The sequence below is a fragment of the Myiozetetes cayanensis genome, unplaced genomic scaffold, assembly GCF_022539395.1.
Source record: "Myiozetetes cayanensis isolate MyiCay16 unplaced genomic scaffold, myiCay2020 scf5-8, whole genome shotgun sequence".
NCBI classification, from domain to species: domain Eukaryota; kingdom Metazoa; phylum Chordata; class Aves; order Passeriformes; family Tyrannidae; genus Myiozetetes; species Myiozetetes cayanensis.
This window is the reverse complement of record NW_026087742.1, coordinates 29154218-29176982: the sequence shown is the minus strand read 5'-3', so window position 1 is coordinate 29176982 and position 22765 is coordinate 29154218. Positions and strand designations below refer to the sequence as shown.

Genomic DNA, 22765 nt, shown 5'->3' with positions numbered 1-22765 from the left:
GCTGTATCCCACCCTGTAAATCAGAGCTGGACCTATGATGTAGCCTATGCTGTGATTAGCTCTTGTCCTCTTGCAAAATCTCCAACAAATATGAACACAGTTCAGTCCAGTTTCCTAGCTTGATGGATCTCTACTCATTGCATCTTAATCCTTAAGGGGCTTTCACTTGTGGTGTGAACTTTAAAACAATCTGGGGAAGGCATTTCCCCTTGGCTGCCTGTTGATTTATTTGGGCTGGGTGCTTCGATTATTTTATTTGGTGGAGACGGGTGGGATGAACTAAAGAACCTTAAAGTAAACTGTCAACGCTGAAAAGCTTTGGGTACTCACAGCAACAGCTGTGGAAATGCAGAGCTCCTGCCAGAGAGAGTGATTTCCACTCCATTTGACTGCTCTGCACTACACAAAATGAAACTTCCAAATACAGTAACTTTGGTGGGTTTTTTTTAGGGACTGACTTCTCAGGGTTTGAAAGCCCAAGCCCAGTTCCTTATTAATCTCATTTCACCTCTAGATAGGGAGCAATTTCCCAGATGTTGTTTTGAACCCAAACTCTCCCCCTTAATATTGTTTCCACTGTCTCCATTCCCATAACCTCCTACGTACTGGTTCCCAGTTAACCATGAAATGACGGAGGCTGTTATTCTTCCTGTCTGGGCTCAGCCATTAAACCTCTGCTGTTTTAGAAGACTGCTGATCCTAGTAGAGAGAGTCAGAGGGAAGTTCATTAAATACAAGCCTGCAGGCTCACGCATCCATCTGTCACACATCCTTTCCCCATCCAACCACCTTATTGCTCATAACCTGGTTCTCCAGGGACAAGAAAGCAGATGAATCTCTTTTAAATCCTTCAAGAGACTCCTGACAGAGTAAAGCAGAAACCTCAACTTCATTTGACACAGACACTGGGTGCTGAGAAGTAACAGTAAGGGCTGAAGAAGCAAGCAAGGGACAGGTGAAAAGTCCTTTGCCCCTATCAAAGCACTCCATCTCAGAACATGCTTCCCATTCTTCTCTTTGTCACAGAAATCATAAAGAAAGTGAAGAAACCCCCTCCTCTGTGCCGCCCAAACATAGCCCCTGAGGTGGCCCCCCTGACGTGCCTCCAGGTAATGAAGCAATGCTGGGCTGAAGCCCCTGAAAGACGTCCAACCTTTGAGGAGGTATTTCATAAGGTCGGTGAATACAGCAGAGGGTGTAATTCCTTTGTTCGTACTTGGCAGAGAAGTGTTTTGTTGTTTGGGGTTTTTTTCTTTGACTGAGTTATTAAAGAATGAAGAAGTGGAAGAGCCCTAGACTTGTTCTGACCTTGGGATGGTGAAGCAGCCTGGACATGGGCTTGATGTCTTCACATCTGCAGTGTACCTGCACAGATGGTCTCATGGAGATCAATGATTTGTAAATTATGATAGCACTTTTTTTATATATATATTTTTTTTTTAATCTTCTAAAGTTTTTAAAAGGTGAGTAAAAGAAAAATTTTCCAAAGACTGTTAAACACAAAGATACGATGTTTTGGCATAGGAGGTCTCTCAGCTCCAGATTGGTGGAGGATGGGAGAGCATCCCAGGGAAATATGACTGTACCTGAGCCCAGTTTGAACAGCTTTCCCAGACATCTGTTACTGGCCAGTCTTATGGGCAGGTACTGGCAAAATAAACTCCCTTTCTGATCCAGTAGTGCAGTTCCTATGTCCTTATAAGATCATAGAATTTCAGATCTGTTAAGGTTGGAAAAGACCTTCAAGACCATCAAGTCCAACAACCAACCAAGCACCACCACTATGTTTGTCATTAAACCATGTCCTTAAGTGCCACATTCACAAGTTTTTTGAATGCTCCAAGGATGGTGACTCCACCACTTCCCTGAACAGTCTGCTACCATGCTTTACAACCCTTTATGTGAAAAAAAGAATTTTCTTAATACCCAATCTAAACCTTCCTTGACACAACTTGAAACCATTTCCTCAAACCAAGTGTTACATCCCAGGCTAGCTTTATGGGGTGTACACTTTAATTTTAGACTTCAAGAGATTTTGCCCCTATGAACTCTTGCAACCAGCTCTGGTTTTTTGATACTTTGAGTTCATGTCTGGAGAAAAGATGCATTTTGTCTAAGAGACTTTTCAAAAAAAATTTGGTGAGAAAATAGGCATTTTACCAAAATGGGTTTTACAGAGATCACATGCAACTTCACAAAAGTATTACAACAGGCTACTGGGTCTTCCTATAGAGTAGGAAACTTTTGTTATACCCAGCAAACACAAAACCTTATACAACTTAAATGAGATACCCACAACTTAAGTGAAAGACAGAGAATAGGTGGTTTTGTTACCCACAAGAGGAAGAGTAAAGGAAGAGAGATTAAGAGAAAAAATATAGTTTCCACTGGAAGGTCACATGTTGACAACTTCAAGGACACCAGGCAAAAGGGAGACCTTACATGTGCCGCTTTATCTACTGTGGCCTCTCTTTCTAGGCAGGACCTTTGGTTCACTGACCACATGAGTGTCTTCCTGGCCAAAGGGAGGAGTTCTGCACCCAGTCAGAGGCTCCAGGGGGTGCAGTGTGGGCAGGCTACCAGGCAGGCCTTGCTGGTTGACAGCCCAGCCACTTGGGTCTCAGTGCTGCCATGTGCTCTTTGTGGGCGCAGCTGTGTTGGCTACAGGCCTTACATGTGCCTTCCTACCACGAGGCTACAGATCATGTGCCTGCAGACCCAGCCTAGCCCTTCGCCCCCACACACATGCTCCCTCACAAGGTGGTTCTTACCCAATAATTACTGATCTACTGATTTACTTGGTCTGACACCAAGTGAACAAACATCCATAATTTTTACCTTTTGGTTCTATGAAGCTGGGAACAATTTTAGACCCAGTGACTCCACTGTTGAATCTAAGGCAGCTTCAGAAGCCACAAATTATCCAAAGGTTCCAGAGGTTCAACTTCAGGCCAGGAGGAGAAATTACAACTTAATGAAGAATAGGGAATGGAGGTGGAAATACACACACATGCCAGCGTGCAAAGATGGATTTAAGTACAGTAATATGTAAGCAGGTTGTAAGTGTTGCTAATACCCTGAATGCAAAAATTTGCAAATTACCTTAAAGATTGGTCATGGGATAAATGGGATTGCAAACCCCATCAGATTGCAGCCTGATAAAACTACTTAACAACAATATTGATAACTACTGTAAGGTAATGTAAGGGAACTGTCACTGAAAGCTCATAGATGAGCAACATGCTCCTGGGCAGCTTCTATCGCTATTGATGCAAATTCACTTTCTAATTTGCCTTTTTCCTTCACTGTTTACCTCTTCCCATTGATAAAACCAGTCCTTAGCACTGAACCTTTAAAATAAGTGTTTACTTTTCATTCTTCTCCAGACTTAGAGTGCTACAGTGGTGTAATGAGGTGGACAAATAACTCTCCAGTTTTATTTTCCAGTTCAAAACAATCAACAAAGGGAAAAAGACTAATATCATTGACTCAATGCTCAGGATGCTTGAGCAATACTCAAGCAACCTGGAAGATTTAATCAGGGAGCGAACCGAAGAGCTCGAGATTGAAAAACAGAAGACAGAAAAACTGCTGTCACAAATGCTTCCCCCGTAAGTACTGGTACTTAAGGTGGTATAAAAAAAACCCAAACTAAACTAAATAATCCATGGCTAGACAGGCTAAAAATATTCCCCAGAAGTGAGCAACAATGTACAGCTGACCTCCAATTTTGGCCAGCACCTTCCAATCAAAGTAAGAAACTTTAATCAGTACTTGTTACAGCCACATAGAGCTTTCTATCTAGCGAAAGATATTCCAAACAAGTAGGAAAAATGAGTCTGAGCTCTTGGGCATACAGTAGAAAAGGGTTTGGAGCCCCTGGTGGTCTAGTGGTAAAGGCGCCGCGCTATCACCGCCGAGACCCGGGTTCGATTCCCGGTCAGGGCCACTCCCGGGCAGGTGGGGCTCGTTAGCCCTTAAAGGCAACCCACCTACGTCCTAAGGACCTCGCTGCCACTGTCCAAGCTCGCTTGGCCCCGGCAGATGAACCTTAGGATTAAAGGGTGGGCTCAGTTCCGCGCACACTGTGTCTCACCTAAAAAATCCAATGCGCAGGCTGGAAGGTGGAAAGACCTTCCCCGGATCTTCGCTCGCGAAGACTGGCCATTATTATTATTAGAAAAGGGTTTGTGCCCTGCCATCTTTGCTGGTGTTGTTATTTCAGATCAGTGGCAGAAGCCCTCAAGACTGGCGGCACTGTGGAACCGGAGTATTTTGACCAGGTTACCATCTACTTCAGTGACATTGTGGGCTTCACATCCATTTCAGCCCTCAGTGAGCCCATTGAAGTAGTTGACCTCCTGAATGACCTTTACACGCTGTTTGATGCTGTTCTTGGAAATCATGACGTTTACAAGGTGAGGAGTAGTTTTATTCTATGTCTCCTTCCCATCTTTTTCAAATTTTTTAATTTATTTTTTTAATGTAATGGTATTTGCTAGGTGGAGACAATTGGTGACGCCTACATGGTTGCTTCAGGACTACCAAAACGGAATGGGAACAAGCACGCGGCTGAGATAGCCAACATGTCCTTGGACATCCTCAGCTCAGTAGGAACATTCAAAATGAGGCATATGCCAGACATTCCCCTCAGGATACGAATCGGGCTGCACACAGGTAGGCAGCAGCACCCACCTGCACAAGCAGCACATTTTCAACACGGAAAGAGAAGAAATTGATGTGCAACATCTGCTGCTTCCTGCTGACAGCAGTTCTGCAATGTGTCTTCCATGCAGTCTGCAAAAAAATCTATCGCTAGGTGATGTGTACAGGGGGTAGTTATATTTTTTCTTGTTTTTATGAACTCTAAGTATCTGGAATGCAGAATTGCTAAGAATTGTTGTATTGGGTGTGAGAGGAGGAGGGGGAGGAGTTGCTGTTTTCTTACTAAAGAAGCAGAAGGAAGATCTTGTTTTGCACAGATCTGGCAGCATTGTACTGTCATGGGAGCAGCCACAAATCCATGTTCAAAGCAATCCAGCTCTCTGAGCCAGTGAGCTGACAATAGAGTTTGATTAACCCTAGACCCTATTTCTACTGAGAAAAAAAGCACAAAGAGGGAATCGTCAGCATCATGAAAGCATTGAGGAGGCACTTGGGGCAGAGGAAATCTTGGCTGACACTTTCACTGTACTGGAAAGGATGGAGAACGGGTGTGACCTCCAGTTATGCAGTTCAACTGCTCTCTGGAAAGTGGTGTCAAGGAAAGCTCATGATCACCTCTCTGAAAAAGCAGTAAATGCCACTTGAGCATGGGCTGCCCATGTCCTTTCAACCCCAATGAAGAGCTACATAACTGGGAAAATCTGCTGGCCCATGTCCATGGTCCAGTTGTGGCAATGCATGGGTAAGGCAAAGAAGACAAGAAGACCAAGGTTTGGTCTGCAGTTTCTCTCCTGCTTTAAACGAATCCTGGAATCTTGTCTCTCCACTCTTGACTTCACTGCATGTCCGGGATAACTCAGCTGACTCAGCTGTTTCCATGCCATCCATATCTGGGTGGGAGCTGGACATCTGGGGAGAGCACTGGTGAGAGGACAAGCTTTTCCACTGAGGTTGAAGATTTGTTTATCAGTCAGGCTCTCTACCAGTCAACCCTGTACTTTGATCTGGATTCCTAAAGTCTGTAGCACCACTGACAATTGTTGCAAAGTCTTAGCCAGAACTCCTCATTAATTGACACTTGCAAGCCCTGGCAAAGAACCATTTCAAAGCAAACCTGTGAACCTGTGTAATTAAACAACTAGGCCATAACATCCTCATCACAGAGTGTCTGGTTTTCTCTGAAAGTTGTTACTGTGGGAGATTTACCACCAGAAAATTTTTGCTAGCCTTTTGCTGAAGCTGTCTAGACAAGGGAGAACACACCCAGGCAGTGAAGGCAGTGAGTGAATTAAGTCTTGGATGCTTTCAACACAGAGAAGTCTTCTGGAAATGCTTACGCTGTAGGGCTGGTTTTGAACTAGGAACTTCCTGCATAAGTACCTCACCCTAAAAATCTGGCCTCTCCTAGGTTGTGAGCTTCGCAGAAATGGCTAGATGATTGCACTGACTGAGTAGGTAATCTGAATTTAGGCACACACATGGAGGTGTTTCCAGGGTTTTTAGGGAGCCTGCATTAATTTTGAGGACACATAAGTGAGCCCTGGAGAGCTGTTCAGGTGCAGGTGTAGAAAGGCTCTCACAGCTCAGTTGATCACATTGACTTGCCTCCATTGACAACAGTAGAAGCTTGGCTCCCTTTACTTGTGCTTCTTAAGATGGAATCAAATCCCCTTCAGTTAGGAGTGTTTTTTTGACAGGAACCATCTTTTTGTGTCCTTGCAACACCTACTACAGAAGGAGCTTCGTGAAACAAATTAGAAAGTACCGATAAGGATGGGAATTAAATTGGAAGAGATTCTGATGAGCAGTGTCTTGTCCAAGGTTCAATGACAGTTGAAAAAAACCAAACCTTAAATTGGGTTTCTATGATCTCCATCAGTCTCTGCATGCTGTGTTTGATCTAGACATGCTGTTTAAGCCCTTGTAACATTTTTAGTATGAACATTTTTGGTATTCTTCTTATCTCTTTTTTTTTTTCTAATCTTTAATCTAGCAGTGCTTTATCAGGCAAGAGTTAAAATCTGTCTCACCTCTCAGTTTGCATCCCCATAAAGTATATTAAAATCTGGTAGCTTTGTGCAGCAACAACCTTTCAGAGGTCACAGCAATAGGGGTCCTTGCAAAGTTCCCCATAACCTTCAGCTATGGAATTTCATTGTCCTTAAGATGTATCTGAAAGAATCAGTTTTTGTAAATAAGACTAAAATCGCACTAAAAATACATCGCACTAAAATTACATTGTACTAAAACAAGTAACCGATCACTTCTAAATTGGGCTACAATTATTATTACTACTGTTTTAAAAACAAATGTTTTAACCCACAAAACCTCCAACATTTTAACATACAACCTTATCTGTAGCATCATTTCAGGTAGTGTTGATGATGTACGATGTTCACATCTCTTGTAAACTTGCATGGCAAAAGATTTCCTAGATATCAGTTATACTAAATCTTAACTCAGAGTGATCATGACATTGAAAAGGCAAAGACATATCTCATAAATGCATCTAATGGAAAATACAGTGTCTCCCGTCTTTTCTCTACAGGAAACCCCACACCTCCTTACACTGATTTTTCTGTTTGTTTGGTTTTGCATTTATTTTACAGGCCTCATATTTTGATATTGTGGGTGATGAAATTTAGCATCTTATCTTTCAGAGTGCAGTCTAAACATCAGCTAAGCCAAGGGGATGACAATTGTCTGTGATATTTGGCTGTCACACATTTCATCTGTCAGTGTGTGCATGTTCTTGTGAATCCTGCACACATACCTCTTCTGCGAACTTGGCACCAATTCTCTGGAAGCTATTTTGGAAGTGAATGGATTTTGTAAAAAGAATGAGATAAAGGAAAAAAAAACAGGTTTTGGCTAGAAAGGCAAGCTAATGATGTTTTTCTTTCCAAGGAGGGGACACAGGGTGGTCCAGAGTGCTGCCAGCACCTCTGGAATTCCAAGGCTGATTTTTAATCCTGTTTCAGTGGGATACAGGGCATATCATAGGATCCAAACTTTTGTTTTCTCACATGGAAAAAGGTCTTTATAAAGTGAGATTATAGTAGTCCTTGAGTTTCCATGAACTCTGGACAAACTTGTCCTAGATGATGGTAAACTGAGGTCCTACCACACATGGTCTTTCTCAGGCATAAAACACCAGTGTGCAATCCAGAGCAGTGCTTAATTTTTGATTGCTTATAGCAAGCACTGAGTCCAGTGAGATCTTTAAAAAAACCCTTCTTCTGTATTCCCAAGTGGCTTTTTGGGTGTCAGAGGAGAGGACAAGATTTGTTTGTCAGTGAGCCCCAAGATTTGTGCAGTACCATCTGGGTTACACAGATGATGTGTCTTTCAGGTCCTTGTGTGGCAGGTGTGGTGGGGCTGACTATGCCACGGTACTGCCTCTTCGGAGACACGGTGAACACGGCGTCACGGATGGAGTCCACGGGCCTGCGTGAGTATTTGGGACAGTCCCTGGGGTGGATGGCTGAACTAACTTCTCAAGAGAGATGAAGAAATGCACATCTGTAATTGTAAGCATTGCAACTGAAAAAAGGGCAAGTCAAATGACAAAATTCAAAGCAGCCTGAAGGACAGGGCATCAGCTTTGCAATTGTAAGTCAGCCTTTAAGACCCTGCCTTCATGATCCTGCCTTCTCAGCTACAGTCCTCTAATTTGAATCCCACCAACCAAAATCAACATGAATCTTGCCCTAGTTTTCTCTGACATAGGTTGGATCTTGCTTTCAGTCAGTGCTGAGAACCCTTTATTCAGAGCTGTTCTTGCACAGTAAAATAATGCGTTTACCAGTCATGACCACTACAAAGCAAGGGTTGAAGCACACGAGGGCATTGCTTCCATGATACCTTTGGTCATAGAAAGTCCCACTGAGATGGAGGCAGCAGGAGAACTGCAGGTACAAAAGCATTGTTGTACATCAGTAGAAATGCATATAGATAAATAACAACAGGAAAATTGTAGGTTAGTCTCTCAGGAAATGTAGCTCATAGCTATGTGACCTTCCTCTACATACTCCAACTGATGTTCTTCTTTTAGATTATTATGAAAAAAAAAAATGAATTGGCTCATCCTACATCATTAAAGACAGAAGGGAATGTGATTGACACAATTGAGATAAAAGCTCAACAAAACAAAAAAAAAGAAAAGTATCTTTGAACTTTTCTTTGAAAAAAAAGTTTTAGAAACATTGCCTCACTTGTTCACACCAGAATAACAATAACAAATTTCAGTGAGTTCCAGCAAGGGCTGTGAAACAAACTGGGGGAGATGGGAATTCAGTAGGGCTCTCCACCTTTGCATTTTTTTTCACAGATTAATGGTAGCTCTGAAAAATTACTGAAAGCCCAGACATATCCACATTGATATGTCATATAAATCATAGCCACATTTTTTTTATGTTCCCTTGCAAACTCCATGTCTCTGCTCTTCATCCCAACTTTCAAATTATTCTGGGTGTCTGGAGCAGGACAGTTAGTTAATTTTGTTGTCTTTCCCATTCCCTAGTTATTCTGTGGAAATAGGTAAATGTCAGCAATCCAGCTGACAGTGTTACTGGAAAATTCACTTACTCTCTTTGTTGAGCTGGGCTTCCGCAGTTAATGTGTTTGGTAACCATCTCCAGGAAGCCCCCACCGTGGATCTCCCCTGCCCCTGTGCTTGTTACAGCCCTGCCTTGTAGGATCCATCAGTCAGCATTGAACTCTATGTAGAGGAGCACCACACAGCTACACCAGCTACGCACCTGCATGCTTTGGAGCCCTTCTCCTCCTCAGTATGAAGCAGTGGGGAATTTGCAGCCTGTGTGCAGTATAGTGATCCAGCTGTTTTGCTTTCTGTTCCCAGCTTACAGAATTCATGTCAGCCAAAGTACAGTGGATACGCTTCGGAGTCTGAATGAAGGCTATGAAATCATACCTAGAGGGAAAACAGAACTGAGGGTAAGAAGGGCCAGAGCTGCGTGAAGAGCCTCACAAGGGAGTCTTCTTGTTTAAGGAGTTTACATATTAAGCTCTTGTTTGGCCTTCATCCACCACTCTTCTGTCAAATCCTTCCAAAATAGTCCCTTCCAGTTGTTTCAGTACATGAGATGGTTATTGAAGGACTGTGGGATTGAGAAATCAGCTGTATGTGCTGGATATAAGTATTTATATAGTACTCTATTTAGTCCACCCTTAACAGAAGCTGCTACTTTTCACAGTGTCCCAATAAGACAGTGTTAAATAATTCAACCATCATTTCTACCCTTGCACAGTTAATAGACAAAATTAGGATCTTTACTTGCCTTAAGCATCTAGAATTAAAGCTCTGAATACAGCCTCGGGCCCCTCAACAATCTTTCTTGACAAGTGGAATCATCCCATCTGAGTTCACATGTCTGCAAGTGGAGATCAGAGGTAATTATTCCAGGTTGAGTCAATGGAAAGAAATCTTTACACAGTTAGTGGAGATAAATTGGCACTTTAGAAAATTATTTCAGAGTCCAGTTTATGTGAAGATGAATGATTTCCTCCACTTCTTCAGCCAAGGGTGATTGGCTCTGATATAGATGCCTACAGTTCACCAGATGTATCATATCTCAAAAGCTAAATCATCAGTAGTGGGAGAGGATAGTTATATTCTGATACTCAGTCCAGAAAGAGTTGTAAAATCTCTCAATTAATAATGCTAGTACTGCCAAATAAGATGATTAGAGATCCTGTACTTTCCCATTTCTGTTTAACTGTGTAGTTTCAATGGCCCAGATCAATTTGGGTCATTTGTAAATGACAGTTTCAAAAAGGATAATGAATATCCTGGTTTAGGATAATGAAATTCAAATAATTCCTGAGTTGTTCTGAAGGACCGCCCAAGATTTCAAGCCATGGTCTGTCTCTGGATATATATGAAGCCAGAGAAATCCAGAGGAAATTACATATTGAGCAGAGGGCATTCAGAAAGCTGCTCTTTATCTGGAATTTTGGTTTTATTTTAGGGTAAAGGAGTAGAAGACACATATTGGCTGGTTGGGAAAAAAGGCTTTCTGAAGCCCTTACCTAAACCTCCTGAATTAAAGCCAGGGTAAGTGTGACTTCATCACTGTTCAACACATTCAGTAAAAGGTCCTTTTTGGAGTTTGCGGGCTGAATACCTGTCTTTCCATGTTATCTGTTTGCAAAGTCTGTATCATTTCCCTTAGGTGACTTGTATGTTCAGGCATAGTACTGAGACTGAGAAGTGGTGTGGTTTCTTCATTTCCTCTCCTTAGTCACAGTTCCTAAGAAGTGACCTGGAAACCTGCTGCTTCTCCCCTATACTCCCTCGGAGACTGAGCACCAGGGAGTTCCTTCCTTAATTTCCTTCGTACTTTGTGTGCACATGGGAGACGCACAGGTACGGACACTTTCAGGTCTGTTGTCATCAGTGTATGGGTGACACTCAGATTTTTCTCTCCCTCCATTAGAATTCCTGTGGAAAACACCAACCTCATCCAACATATAAATATGTTTCTTTCCTTTCGCTCTAATAGAAAAATAAGGAGACTTTGTGTTATAAATTATGGCACTGTTAGGTAACTGAAGACCTAATGTTGTTGCCTCCATACAGGTGGCGGTGAGCAAAGATTGATCACTCAAAATTTATTAAGTATTTTTCTAGCTTTGTCATGCCTGACTTTGCAAACAGAGTACTGCCTGTTCAGCTGTTACCTGCTGTATGCCTGGAAAGGATGTTGGGGTCAGGACATCAAAAAACAGGAGTCAGATTTGTTTTATAAGAACAGCATAGTCACCCACATTAAAAGCAGTCAACTTTGACTCCCTTTATAGTCAATAAAGAGAAATATAAGCTATGGTGTCTGATTTGATTGGCCTACTTGGACGTCTGTGTTAGAAGATGAGTTGCCCTTGCATGGTGCCTCTTTTGTTGACTGTAAAGAGATCCTACAGTGACTACCTCAGAGACAGAGGTCTGACAACAAACAAGGTCTGTCCTCAAGTGACTCTGACTTCTCCTGATCAGTCTTGTTCTACGTATTATCTCATTTCCTCCTAGTAAAATGAAGACTTCTTTTTTTTATCTCTCTCTGCACGCAATACACGCAATAGTCAACTATTTGGGAGGCTTCATACAGGGCAGTGCCCATGCTCAGAGCCATCCCAGAGCTTTCTTGGAGTAAGGTGGAACTTACAGTATTACAGTATTTGGGGACATCATTTTAAAATTGTTTGGGTGTCAGTCAGGGTGAAAATAGAAGTTTACTGAAAGACAATTTTGAAAGACAATATTTCTTAGGCTTGAAGGCATTTTACTATTAATACTTGATGGAAATGAGCTATTGAATAATGTGTGTTGATACCAATGATGCATTATGCCCAGGAAATATGAAACTTGGAGGAATTTTGCCATATTAGCACAGGTGGGCTGGCTTACCATGCAACCAATGAAGCACTTACACTTTTACTTTGAGAGTAGATTCCTCTCATCCTGGTTTTATTATCTAAAAGTCATGATTTATGGGTCTGTTGACTGTTGAGATTCTTTTCATCACTCTCAAAGATCCTGGCCTCTGGTCCTGTGAACCAAAGTCAGATTTATGCAGGGCTCAGCTGTTTCTAAACATGGATTGTAAATAGCAGAAATTGAATAAGGTCCATGCATAAAATAAGAGAAGTAAAAAAATGTTCCCATGAACCCAGGATCACAAGGTCTTGAACATCCGTGTGTAACCTCTGTCGAGTCCACCTGTAGCACTGCAGAGAGGGAGGTGATCTGCTCTTGTCCCAAGGTGCAGATCTTCACTGCTCTTTTGCAGTATCTCTGTCCCCCTAGATCGTCACGCAGCAGTTGAATGAATGTTACAGTAATCAGAGGAAAAAGTAAAATTATACAAAACAGAATTTGTCCTAGTGAAGTGTCATAATGAAAGTTACACCCTGTAGAAATCAAATATCAGATGACAGAAAGAAGTAACTGGTTGTTCGAACAAGGTAAATATTTGGAGAAGCACCTCATGCATCAGCTGTGCTGTTATCAGATCGGTGTCAGACAGTATGTCCTGGTTTTCCTGCTTTATCTTGATGGTTCAGTTTTTGGCCCAAAAATGAAGTTGTGTCTCTCTTGTTGGCAAATATGGAAGTTTCAAGTCATGATCTCATATACATTCATAAGGATTTCCTAATTTCTAGGCTCTTGAGCTGATGGGAGCTGATTGGTAGAGAGCCTCTCCTGTTGCTGCTGCTGATGATGTGTCTAGAAAGATTTCTACTCAGGCTCCTATTTGAAGTCTTTTACCCGATGCTCTTTTAAATCAGAAATAAAAGAGCTTGTTGGGCAAACAGCAGCAAAAAACTTCTGTTGTCCTTCCATAGCTGGACTTATATAACAGCATCAAAATATTTCCTAGATAAACTTTACATAACATATAACAAGAGCTATCTAGGGAAATCCAAACATCCTCTGGCTCATACTCACAGACTTGATCACCAAATCTTAGGACAGATGCTTTTTGCTTCACAATCGATCCCTTTTTTTGAATTATTTCTGACCCCCTTAACACAGTAGAAAAATAAAGAAAAAGGAATATTTTGATCATGGCTGTGGCATAATGATTTTGAGAAAGAAGAATATTCTCTGAAACTTGATGGGAGAGAGGGAATGAAAGCTGTGACATCTCCCTTTGAACAAGACTGTCTGACTTGTGATATGGTTGCTTCAGCTTTTATTTTTAAACAAGCTCTTTTTGAGCAAGCTGAGGTTTCTGAAGAATTGACAGAATGTTAGGGAATTGGTGCTGATAGCAAGAAACCGTAAAGGCAGTATTCAGAAAGGAAGCAAAGTCAGGACTTTACAGATTTTCTTCTGCTGGCTGTTGGAAGCAAGATGGTAGGAAGAGAGGACCTTGGAAAAATAACAGCTGTCTCCAAAAAGAGGGCTTTTGCCAGAGAATGGGATGGAGGGTGCAAAACCAGACCTCTTCAGTTGCTCAGACATTACTGAGGTCAGGAGATGTGGAAGTTCTATTTTTGCACTGGATCTTTCTTCTTGTTATTGAGTTGTGGATGAAAGTCAAGTCATTATCACACAGTTATTTGATACTTGTGTGAGCAATGTTTGGAGGTGGACCTCAATCTCATACTGTGCTTCATCCCTAAATATCCTTGTCAGGTCTTCACCTTCTGTGGGTCACAACCTGCTGCACTATTGTGCAGACACAGGCAGCAACATCCTCCACTCCTCTGTGGGTGAGTCCTACCAAGTGGATTCAAGGAACAAACCACTCACACTCACCCTGTGGCTGAATTTTGCTACCTCTTGCATAAAGGGTCTGGACACAAAGATTCCTCTTCTCCCTCCAACAGTCAGGATTTAATCTTATTAAATGTTATTTGCCTCCATCTGATCTGGTCATCTTGCACACCTTTTAAGAGTCAGTGCAGAGAAACAGACATTTCTAGGTGCAGATCTTCTGCCTCACTAAGGATATCTACCTTGGCATAAACCCCTCCTGTGGTCCAGCAATGTCAGCTTCCCTCCACTGGCTCAGAAGGGAAGATAAGATATTTGGCTCAGATGAAAATACTCTGTTGTGGAGAGACAAATGGCAGGGAGCTAAATCCCACCTGAGTTGTAGATTCCCAGAAGTCATTCCTCATTGAGCCCATCAGGATTATATCCCCCTGGCTTCCCTGTCCTTTGGACCGAGCTCTAAATGCTCCAGCACTCATGAGGAAGTTTATAAACAGGGATTAATGTTTCTAAAAAAAAGTAAGATGTTCCCAGAGCTGAGGATTTACGTAAGGAATAGGAGGACAACTTGACTAGACATTTTTGCATTTGTAGAACAGAACTGACAAAAGAGCTGAAACTTGACTCTGATCTCCCTCAGGAAAGGCTGTTAAATTTATACTAAGCTTTCAGAGACAGCTGGCTATCTCTGGGGACAGTTAAATAGGATTTCCATTAGGAAATGTGCCCATACTTTTGAGAGATGAGAGCTTCTGAAAGCAACACCCCTGGAAGACCAAAAGGCACTGAGACAGGAACTGAACCAACCAAAGGTGAGGTCTTCTCAGCAGTTTTGTTCTTTTCTTTCCTTTAATTAATGAGGGGAAGGATCGGTGGAATCATTCCCCCAGGATTCATCTTGTCTAATAGATTCTGAAACAGCCATGACAGACATATAGTTTGTGCTCCTCAATCAACAAAGTCATTCATCTTGTCCTGGGAGAAGTGTCTAAGAGTACCAAGAAACCTCTGGACACTTAAAATTTAATTAGTTGACCTCACTTTTTGCAGTAAGTCAAGATGCAGGGATACAAAATGGGAATAAATAAAATCAGAACCAGGACCAATATTTGTTTTCCTTTTTCTCACCAGAAGACACTTACCTTTCACTTGGTCTACGTTACAGTCTGTTCTTTATTACTGATGAAACTGAACTGGTTCTTTCTCTAATGGCCTACCTGTTCACTGCAGGTATAGAGCTCATGGGTTACTCCCGGAAGAAATTGCAGAGTTCAAAAGGAGGAAAGCTGAAAAAGCCTTGGCAAAAGGGCCTAGATCTGAGGTAGTAGCTGTAGGACAGTCTCAATGTAGCTCTTCTGCTTAGTGTCTGCTTGCATGTTGTGTGTCTGCACTTTGCTGGTTTTAGTGTCTTTTTTTCCCCTTTTTTCTTTGTTTTTCTTCCTTTCTATTTTTTTAATATGTTGTATTATTATTCTAAAATGTCTCATCCAAAATGTGTTCAGAACAGCAGTGAAGCTCTCTAAAGATAGTAGTAGCCTTGTTGGGTGGTTTCCTAGCAAATTTATGCCCTAGTATCATATAAATTCCTGAAAGGCATACAGTATTACTGTGTTTACCTGCAGTGTATTATCAGTCCGTTGAATGGTGATATGCACTGTGCCAGGAAGAGACCAGTACATGGTAAACACAGTGATAAAACTGTTCAAGCCTGGAAAAAATCCAAATTGCCTATTATTGCTTTCCTGTAACTGTATATCTCCTGCCTAGTATAATTCCATATCTCATGACATGAAATAGGATGCAGCTCTGTTATTCATCATCATGGTATCTACAATTATGAGAAATAATGGATTTAGGATGATTTGGGTGGAATTCCAAAGTTACGTGGAGTATTACAGCATAACCTGAGGTGTCTGATCAAGGAGGTGTTACCAGAGCAAGGCTGGCATGAAAGCATGCACACCCAAACAGGCACATGTATGGTGTCCCCTGAAAATGTTGTGCTGTTAGATTTTCTTAATAGTATCTCTAAAAACATCAATAATGCTTCTGCTCAGTTCCTCTGAACTAATGTGTATTTAATTTTCACTTTCTTAAAAAAAGGAGAGGTGGATGAAAGCCCAGAGTACCTAGATACAGGATGGTTACAAACCCTTAAGATACACCATGTCAGGCTGATAGATTACTATGTGAAGACTAAAGCTCCATGTGTATAAAACCCAGCAGATAACTTTTGGCTGTGTTCCTCCTCCCCAACAAAACTTTCAAAGATTCAGGGTGTGTTACTAGGCTGGTTTATCTCCCTTAAAAGATTTCTAAATTTTGAGGTTCTCCCTGTCGAGGACCTGGGCAGAAATTCCTCATTAGAAAAGTAAAAATAAAATAAACAAAAAGTATTTAAATATGGGGCACAATCTGCAGAGATCTGCAATAAGCACTACCATATGAGAACACTCGCTGCTAAATATAAGCTCCAAGGCACAGAAGACCACTCTGCTGATTTACATCTAAGAGTACCAGCCAGTCCTCCAAGGCCAAAGAGCATCTCTCACTTGGGTTAACCCTGCTTGACTAAATCTGCACATCTACTGATACATAACTGTTTAGTACTTATATCACCCACAGACTGATTAGTAGCATACTGTGGAGAAGAGAAGGTCCTCAGTAGCCAACTTGGCTCAATCCATGGGAAATAGCTGGAAAATCAATAAGGCACTCAGACCTGGATCTTTTCAATGGTCCTAGTTCAATCCTTCTTGTGTGCATGAAGCTTTCAATTGAGGCAATTAAGTCCTCAGCAGCTATTTATCCCCAACATGCCTACTTGGTGGTTCAGTGATGTTTCCAGCTAATCTATTTTAGACAGTTACGGTGAAAGGGAATATGTCACCAACAACCTTGTTTTTCCTTGATAACAATAAAGGAACACTTCCCATGGATCTCAGATGTAGTGATCCATAGTGTATTCACTCAGTGCATGATCCTATAAGTCTGGGACCATAAACAGCTGACAGTCCCACAGGGTTCTTGCTGCAATACGATAGGGATCCCCATCTTGGAGTAATTATATTTGGAAGTATTCATCTGGCCTGGAATCTAGAGGAAGGTCACAACTGTGCTTCTCATGCTCAAGAATCAAATCCTTTAACCTTGAATGAGTGGCAGTGAACTCTGCTGTCTTTGGTGGACACCTTATTTCAAAGAGAAGTGATGGTTCTGGATGGATCTTGATAAAAATGTTCATCAAAGCATGAGGAATACCTGAGTGCATCTCCAGTTACCAGAAGATAAATCTCTTGGCTATATCACTGGTGACTCTTATACTTTGTCCTGTGGTAGGATCTGTGACCTTATCATGTACCTTCCAACCCATTCATGTGAGTGGGATTCAGCCCAGAGCACCATGTTTGTAAAGACACTTGTGTAAGGTTGTAGAGGAAACAGCAGCTGAAGACCGGGTAGGATAAACCATGGCATCTCAAACACTGCTGGATAATATCCTCAAGCAGAGGAATCCCACCCGTAGCATCTTAAAAGACTTCTGATAAAGAGAAAGGGATTTCTCTCTTTAAATTCAAGACACAACAGAGAACTGTCCCACAAGAGAGGTCAATGACTCCCTAGGACCTGTGCGTTGGTCTCTCTTTGGAGATGAGACTTAAGAGTCCACGCAAGTCATTCAGAATTCATTGTGGAGTTCTAAGGAGTGAGATTTCGCTCCCCATGTGATGGGTAGCTGTTATGTTTATAGAGGGAACCATGTGTATGAATCTTAGTACAAACTATACTGCTCTTTGCTGACCTTTAGATATATAAGCCTACAGGTGGAGTTATTTTCTCTCCTTTTTTTTGTTTTGTTTTTTTTTGTTTGTTTGTTTTGGTTTTTGTTTTGGTTTTTTTGGTTCTTCAAGACTTTGACTCTCTTTCTATTATGATCTCTCATGCTATGAACTCAGCTTAGCAACAGGAGATTCTTCAAGATTCTTTCTTGTTCAGGAAATACAGTAAACACCCAAATAATTGCATGTTGCTGGCCAAACCATAGACCAGCAGATAAGACCATAGAATCACAGATTCATAGAATGTTTTGGGTTGGAAGGGATGTTTCAAGGCCATTTAGTTCAACTCCTCTCCTGTCCTGTCCTGTCCTGTCCTGTCCTGTCCTGTCCTCTCCTCTCCTCTCCTCTCCTCTCCTCTCCTCTCCTCTCTTCTGTTTTACAGCCACAACTGGCCAGATGTACTAACTAGGAAACTGAAATCTGTCCTGAGGGACACAAGGAGAACACTAACAAAAGCAACCTTTAAAGAGCTGGGAAGCGTGAAGAAGCCTGATACAAGTTTTGAAGAGGATGACATTTGAGAAGAGCACAGCAAAGAATTAGTAAGATCAGGACTGACACCTTGAAGCCAATCCAACAGAGCTCACTCTCCATTTAGTTCCCAACCACACAAAAGCAGTAGAATTAATGAAGCCTCTTGGCTCTTGCAGAGGGTGAACCTGAGCAGGCAGATGAATCTTGACCATCTTCTCTTGTGAAACTGGGCACCAGCTCAGAGCTGTATGTGTGCGCTTTTTTTTTGAGGGGGGTCTATTGGGGAGGAAAATGATGCTAATGATGACAGTGATGATGCTCTTCCTGAGCAACTGTCACAAGGATGAACTCAAATATTTTAACTCAGTCTGCGTGATAGCACAAACAAGTCTGGCTGCTCTTGGGCCTGGATTTGAACAATAATGCCAAGTGCTAAAATGATTTAACTGTTTTGCATTAAATAATTGTTTTCCTGTTGTTGTAGGAAACTCTGGTTTCATAAAAATAATTGCAATTGAGAAAAAATGTTTTGGACAAGAAAAAATATTTTTACACTCCCACAGGTGGAGATTCTGAAGCAAAATGTTTTGTTCCTGTATGTCAATTTAAGCTGAAAAATTCTCTTTTAAATTGACATTTCAGCTGCAAGTGCCAATTTAATGCTATTTTCAAACTGAAATGCCAGTTTTGAATTGAAACGGTTTGGTATGAATCAATATTTATTTCAAATGCCAAAATGAGATTCTGCTCAAAATGTCAAAATATGTCATCTTTGTAAATCCAGATCCAATTGCAAAACATCTTCTGCGTTTATCCCAAAGCAAGATGAAAACAGAATGCCAAGATATTGCAAAACTGAAATGCAGTTCCATTAGCTGAGTAATACTAATAAAATACACTTTTTTCCTGCAAAAGTGGGGCTGATGGAACAAAGAGTACACCACTAAAGCAGTGCAAGGCCTAAAACCAATCACGCTTTTTCCTTCCCAATCTCCAAGTGTTCTCTAAGGCATTTGTCTATAAAGGAAGCCTCCCAGTGGTTAAAAAACTTTCTGTAAAGGGTCAATATTTGGCCTGTAGGCACTTCTCACAGAGCACACTTCATCAAGGTCAAATAATTTTGGTGTTTGCCTCTTCTGGATTTTTTATTCCTGTTCAACATCTGGCTTCTAATAAAATTCTGAGAATTATTATGCTCTCTTCTTCAAGGCTGAAGAGAAGAGCAGGTATGTTAATTCAAGGAATAGTACCACCAGAAGGTGCTCATTGTGGACAGTGAGACCTTTCTCAGGCTCAGTTTGAACTCTTCTCATCAGAACAACCTAAGCAGATTTTTACCATTCAGATAATAAATAAGAGTCCACAGCCACTTGGCAAACATTCCTTGGATATTGCAAATATCTTTATGGAACAAGGTGAGTCAGATATCACAAAACTGAGGAACATAGTATTTTCTTTACTGTATCAAGTATAAAATGTACACTGTCAAAGCAGGAGCTGTTTGGAGTATAAACATCTGAAAAGCAAAATCAGAAGGGAAATGCATTAATATTATTCAATAATGAGATTTTACTCTGTGGCACTCTATGGTTTTATGAAAGAAGTTTTTGCTTATTTCGTGATGGGAGTAGATATTCAAGGTGGGAGAAGCTGGCCCTTGAATGACATCTGTTAAAAGGCTCATACAACACTTGAGCTGTCAAATAGGGTTAGGAAAGCTTTCACCTTCTGCCCTCTGCTCACCCTCTGTTCAAGAATTCATTCAGAAATAAAGCCCTGTGGAAGAGACGTGGGCAGGGAATCCTGACACAATATACCTCAGTATACAGTTCCAGGGGGGTACATTATCTGGGTTGGTTTGTACAAATTTTGAGTTTAAAATCAAACAATTTCTCCATAATTCATGTCTTTTCCATTATTTTCCCACGTACAAAACATTTTCAGGTGCTGTCCTGCTACATAGCACAGCGGGTAAACCAACCTGAATGTTCCATCTGAAGATGACTGAAACAAGAGGATTTCAATCCATCCTTCTGTACAGTTTTTTTTCTTCAGCCTGTAGTCTTCTAAAATAAACAACATTCTTTGAATTTATTTTAGAAAATAAGATAGTAAATCTGTGGGAAAGGGTAGAAGAGAAGCAAAGTTCTATTAACTGATGACTTTAGTAATCCCAGGATAATTCTTAATTCTCTTTGAAGCCAGTGGTATTTTTTTTTCCTCTTAATTTCAACAGGAAGAGGCGAAGGACTCATCCCTGAGTGTGACCGTCTCTACTGTTAGAAATCCATGAAACATATTTATATTTTTCTGACATTATTCTGTTTAGATAGATTTAGGTTCACTCATGAGATTTCTTCTCATACTAACTACGATTGCTGTATAGGCCTCTAATTTTGTTAGTTTGCTCCTAGTTTGCTCCAGTGTTTGGATGTTGCAATGAGGAAGATGTGGGCTGGAAGCAGCAAATGTAAATTTTTGTAACTCCACATCAGACTTCTCAGCTGACTGTGGACAAGGCATTTGGTGGATTCTTGGGTAGTGAAGTGCACACTGTAGAAACCACTATCAACAAGAATCTACCACATGATTGCTGGAGGTTTTACCACTGATGTTATAGAGTGAATTTTAACACAGTTGTGCAAACCCACTGAGAACTGTAGAAGATGTATTTATATGCAATAAACACTGTTTGAATATAGTTCATGTTTCATACAATATTTTCAGCAGTCAATTTATAACATGACAACAAGATCCTTGAAGACCTACCCCTCCACCTGAAAATCTCATTCTAGTTTTTATATTTACCTTCAGCTGACTTCTTAGCTTACTTTTCAGCTCTCTGTGCAGATGAGGCACCTGTGGAGCCCCCTGTTCACATATTTGCTTGATTATACAGTAATTAAGAGGCAGGTCAGTCAGGGAAAGAAGGTAGGAGATGCAGAAGAACCCTAGGAAGACATGGAGGAGCCACAATGTGGATGGGTGTCTAAACAGCTGCAAGGGCTGATGTCTGGGAAAATTTCCTATGACAGCAGATATTAATGTAAGGAGGGGGCAATACCACTCCCCACAGCACATTTCTTGTTAGAAAATATGAAGATGTTTCTCTGGGTTATGGAACTACAGCCGAGTGAAGGCAGGAGTAGAACTGAAGGTAAGTAATCTCAGGATAATTCTATAATCCTGTCCTCACGCCAGCAAAGAATCCGTCAAATAAATGCGTGGGAAACATCACATCAACCTGCTGCTTTCTATCCGTGAAAAGGGCATAGTATGGCAAGGGCCTATGCACAGGCAGATTCTTAACCCCCTTCACCTACAGACTCCCACACAGTGGTCATCAGCTGGATGTATCACTGGTGAAGGTGGGCTAAGGATTACCTCCTGGTGTAGCCACATATCCTTTCTTTCCCCTTCAGGCATACCCGAAAGCCCTACTGTGGCACTCGCTAGCCTCATCTGTGTTTAAAATAATGGTTTGAATCATAAAAAGGAATTATATCGTAGAATTGTTTAGGTTGGAAGAGACTCTGAGGTCATCAAGTCCTACCATTAACTCAGCTCTGCCAAGTCCACCACGAAGCCACGTCTCCAGGTGCCACACCTGCATGTCTTTTAAACACCTCCAGGAATGGTGACTCCACCACTTCCCTGTTCCAATACTTGACAATCCTTTCAATGAAGAAATTTTTCCTAATACTCAGTCTATCCAAACCTCCCCTTGTACAACTTGAGGCTGTTTCCTCTTGTCCTATTTTTTTTTTTATCTGGGAGAAGAGACTGACGCCCACCATCTTTTAGGTAGTTGTAGAAAATTATCAAAATAGAAGAATACATGGGAGAAGGCAGAGAAACTGCAGCTCTTCACACACAAACTAAAGCTTTGTGAAATTATGGTGTTAGATAAAGCTCTTACAGATAAAACTCAGCCTGAAGAAGAGCTATAGGATTGCTGTAGAATACAGAGAGCTTGATGTACAGGGAGGTTGTATTAGCACACAGAGTTGAAGCAGATCTCCCAAAATGCACTGAGAGCCATTGCATTAAGGATCATTTCCAGACCCTGGGCATTTACAATCCTCTCCTCCAGCCTCCTGCAGCTGCTGGGTGAGCAGCAACACACAGTGCTCCTAGGCCAGCAACTGCTGAAACAAGTGAGCAGGGGAAGCTTTTCTGTATTCATCCCATACCCGGATATTCCTCCAGTCTTCTTGTAATGACCACAGGAGAGAGTTCCCTGAACTGATGAAACCAGGTCCATGTTTTCTGCACTGTAAGAAACATCTGATGCTTTTCCTCTGATGCTCGTTACTTTACAGCTGTTTGTATTAAATTTCATTCACCAATCTTTTTCCTCATTCATTAGAGTTTTTCATAATCCTTCCTAAGCCTGACTTCATGCTATTTGCAGATGTTAGCATCCCATGTTTCTCCTTCCTTCCCTGAGCATCCCTAAATTCTGTTAAAAAGCACAGGACCCAGTGGAGGGACTGTGAGGACCACCCACAAAAGTTCTTGCACAATGCATCCTGATCATGCAATT

General features: G+C 41.4%; 1 protein-coding gene across 1 annotated transcript in view; it reads left to right on the top strand.

The window, feature by feature from the left end:
• The window catches only part of LOC126649514 (retinal guanylyl cyclase 2-like), a 41085-nt gene extending 20247 nt beyond the window's left edge, over positions 1–20838 (top strand). Inside the window, 9 exon segments of the mRNA XM_050333722.1 lie at positions 1027–1175; positions 3448–3611; positions 4226–4418; positions 4503–4677; positions 8018–8116; positions 9527–9621; positions 10656–10741; positions 15137–15227; positions 18128–20838. Coding sequence (XP_050189679.1) covers positions 1027–1175; positions 3448–3611; positions 4226–4418; positions 4503–4677; positions 8018–8116; positions 9527–9621; positions 10656–10741; positions 15137–15227; positions 18128–18154 — 1079 coding nt within the window. The 3' untranslated portion in view covers positions 18155–20838.
• Positions 20839–22765: the final 1927 nt, after the last annotated feature.